The following is a 2,974-nucleotide window of genomic DNA, read 5'->3' as shown; positions in this document are numbered from 1 at the left end:
CCATGTAGATTCGTTTGGATTTACATTTTACACAAACCAAATACATAGGAAAAAATTAACGAACACCCAGTTACCGAGTGCCAAGATCGGTAGTGAACGACTCCTAATGTGTAAAAATATGTACTTATTTTCAAACAAGTGCAAACATATACAGTATCGGTCATATCTATAGCACGCCATTTCGAAGTGATATTGTGTGCAACTTATGTTTATTTGTTTATTTTTGAGAATTTTCAATTAAAAGGAAAAATTACCCAACTCCGAGCCACCGAGTACCAAGCTCGAGTGAGAATACCACTTTTGTGTTATTGCTTTAACAAAATGGTTTTATTTATTTTTTAAATTCATTTCAATTTCATACCATTTTAATCTTTCATTTTGCTCTAATTCTAGTTTTTTAATCTCGAAATCATTTTCAAGCTTTCGCCTCTCCATTTCTAATTTTTGCTTCTCAACCAGTTTCGTCCATTCAAATTTTTGGATTTCCAATTGTACCTGCTTTTCTCGAAAATTTCTCTACGCTTAACTTTAGATGCAAACGTGGTAGCTGCAGATGAGGTGCTCGGTTCATCACTTGCCGGAAAGCTCTCGTCCTCTAAATCAGTCGCATCGAGTATACTGCAATCGAAAACATCGGTAGACGTGTCCATTACAACAACTTCAATTTCCTTCGATTTCGAAAAAATGTCGAAAAGTTGGTCCAAATGTGGACATTTTTTAAGCACTTTTTCTATACATAAACAAGAAATTTAAAGCTATTGTAATTAAAATCAAAGAACAGAATATGCGTACTTCTAATGGTAGTTAAATTTTCGTCATCCCCCAGTCCAGGGCCGGTAGAGTCGCTCCATCCATCGATGTTTTGCAAGGTGCCTTTTAGGTGGCGAACTTTGCATTTTAGCATATTCCAAGTCGCATCGATTTTGGTTTCTTCCAACAATTTTTTGTCATACAGTTGGGCGGTTGGTTTCTGCAATTTCAAATATAAAAGTGGAAAAATAAACAAAAAGAAATAGACAACCTAAAGAATCGTACAACCATACCTCGATATTTCTGTGCCCCTGCATATAGCTCAATACCTTCTTCATTTCATCCTCTGTCCATTTTTTCACTTCGTTTTCTCTTTTGCGTTTCCGAACTTCATTTGACGCTGGAATAAAATGAAAATGTACAATTAAAATTGATTTTTATTTCCAACGAAGTATTTTTTACTTACTTGCACTCATTTAGGTTGTGAACTTGTAAACAAAAAACAGCTGTTAATACCAGAGCTACCTACATAAAATTCTTAATTTGATGATGCCAGTTCGCTTTTTTGTGCTGCCATCTAGTAAATTTGTAGTAGAGTCCGACCGATTCCAATTTTTTTTCAGGTACCGATGCCGATTAATCGGCTTATGGGGAAAGAATCGGCCGATAGCGATGCCGATGCCAATTCCATAAAAAATTACAAATAAATGTATTAATTCATAAAATCAGTACATTTCCCGGCGTTAAAAAAACAAAGAAAAGAAATAATTGAATTAATTGGCTTGTTATGCAACATTACATACACATGTATGTACATCCATACATATGATGTGTAAAAATATATGTACATATATCACATTTATGTACATTACATAAACACTTTTTTATATGGTGCTAAGCAAAAAATATTTAGGAACATAAAATTTCATTTCGTTTTGTACTAAAATACACTCTTTTGCACTCAATGCATAAGAACTTATATGCTAGCTACGTATGTACATACATACATATAGTGGTCCACAAAATAAAAGAGTTGCGATATTTTGACCGATTTTGTCAATTTTATTTAATGTTTATTATTTTTTTTTATAAAAGTCTAGCTGGTATACAACAAACACCATATAAATTCAGATTTCAAACTTTGTACAAAAATTAGAAAAATTCTGCTTATTTTCACCAAAATTTCAAACTTTTTAATCAGAATTTTGGTATGCAGTTTTGTAGACCATCTCATTGTAGTATAATGAAGTGCAAGTTTCAAGCTGCTATAAAATCCCGTAAATTTTTGGCAATTTTTTTTGCTGGCAGTGTTCTCCATAAAAATAATTTTTGTGAGCTGTCTGCAAATGTTTTTTAAAGTTGGCTGTCGCTTCACCTGAACATTTGAAAAGAAATTCCAAAGAATCGGCGAAAAATGGCCGATGCCGATGCCGATGCTCAATTTTGTGCCGATACTAACCAATGCCGATGCCGATGCCGATGCCGATTAATCGGTCGGACTCTAATTTGTAGTATTTTCCAACACTGACAAATAAGCAGTTCATCACATAATCTGTAAACAAGGGTTTGGGTTGGTCAAAGTTGGTTATTTTCATTCAGTGTATTTTGTTATTGTTCATATAACCACATAACCCGATAACGTAATAACGAACCAAGCGTGAACAAAATAATTAAAAAATTTACATTTGTAAACTACGGGCAACTTCATCCCTCATTTCCCCTTCATCTACAATCGCCTGATGAATCGTCTGCAGCTCTCCAGTTCGTCTGCAGCTCTCCAGTTCTTGTATAGCGAAGTGCAATGATGCCGTTCATGATGCAAACCATAGGAAATAACGCCATATGGCTTTATTTCACTTTACATTGAGAAATAAAGCCATATTTTTGCGTATTGTCTTATTTCTTACTGTGAAACAGTGATCGGACTTCTACCACATTGTGGTACATCTGCCACTTTTTGAGCATCTACCACATCTATCACTCAAGGTCTGAAATCTACCACATATTCGCGTTTTTGAGTAGTTTTATTTTTGCTTGACATAAGTAAACACATCCGAATGGGAGGATAAAATAAATTGTAAAATAGTAAATTGTCTCAGTAATCAATTTTTCGACAGAAAATCCGACAAAGTGCGGCAGAAAGAATTACAACGCAACGAGAAAAAGCAAAACAACGATTTGGTCGTCAGCATACTAAAGCTCAATCAAGTTAGCGGCGCTAAAA

At 34.4% G+C, this 2,974-nt stretch overlaps 1 protein-coding gene across 1 annotated transcript; it reads right to left on the bottom strand.

Moving 5' to 3' along the window:
- Positions 1-456: 456 nt before the first annotated feature.
- On the bottom strand, positions 457-1,334 carry LOC108372522 (uncharacterized; the record flags this gene model as incomplete). Its single annotated transcript, XM_017628239.1, has 4 exons — positions 1,217-1,334; positions 1,044-1,150; positions 793-970; positions 457-730 (listed from the first exon to the last, which is right to left on the bottom strand). Coding segments are annotated over exons 1-4 (569 nt in total), but the record flags the coding sequence as incomplete, so codon positions are not given.
- Between the last annotated feature and the right edge of the window lie 1,640 nt (positions 1,335-2,974).

The sequence above is a fragment of the Rhagoletis zephyria genome, unplaced genomic scaffold (assembly GCF_001687245.7).
Source record: "Rhagoletis zephyria isolate East Lansing unplaced genomic scaffold, Rhagoletis_zephyria_1.1 Rzeph_scaffold_05837, whole genome shotgun sequence".
NCBI lineage: Eukaryota > Metazoa > Arthropoda > Insecta > Diptera > Tephritidae > Rhagoletis > Rhagoletis zephyria.
Note: the sequence above shows the minus strand (reverse complement) of the source record. Positions and strands in the feature narration are given on the sequence as shown.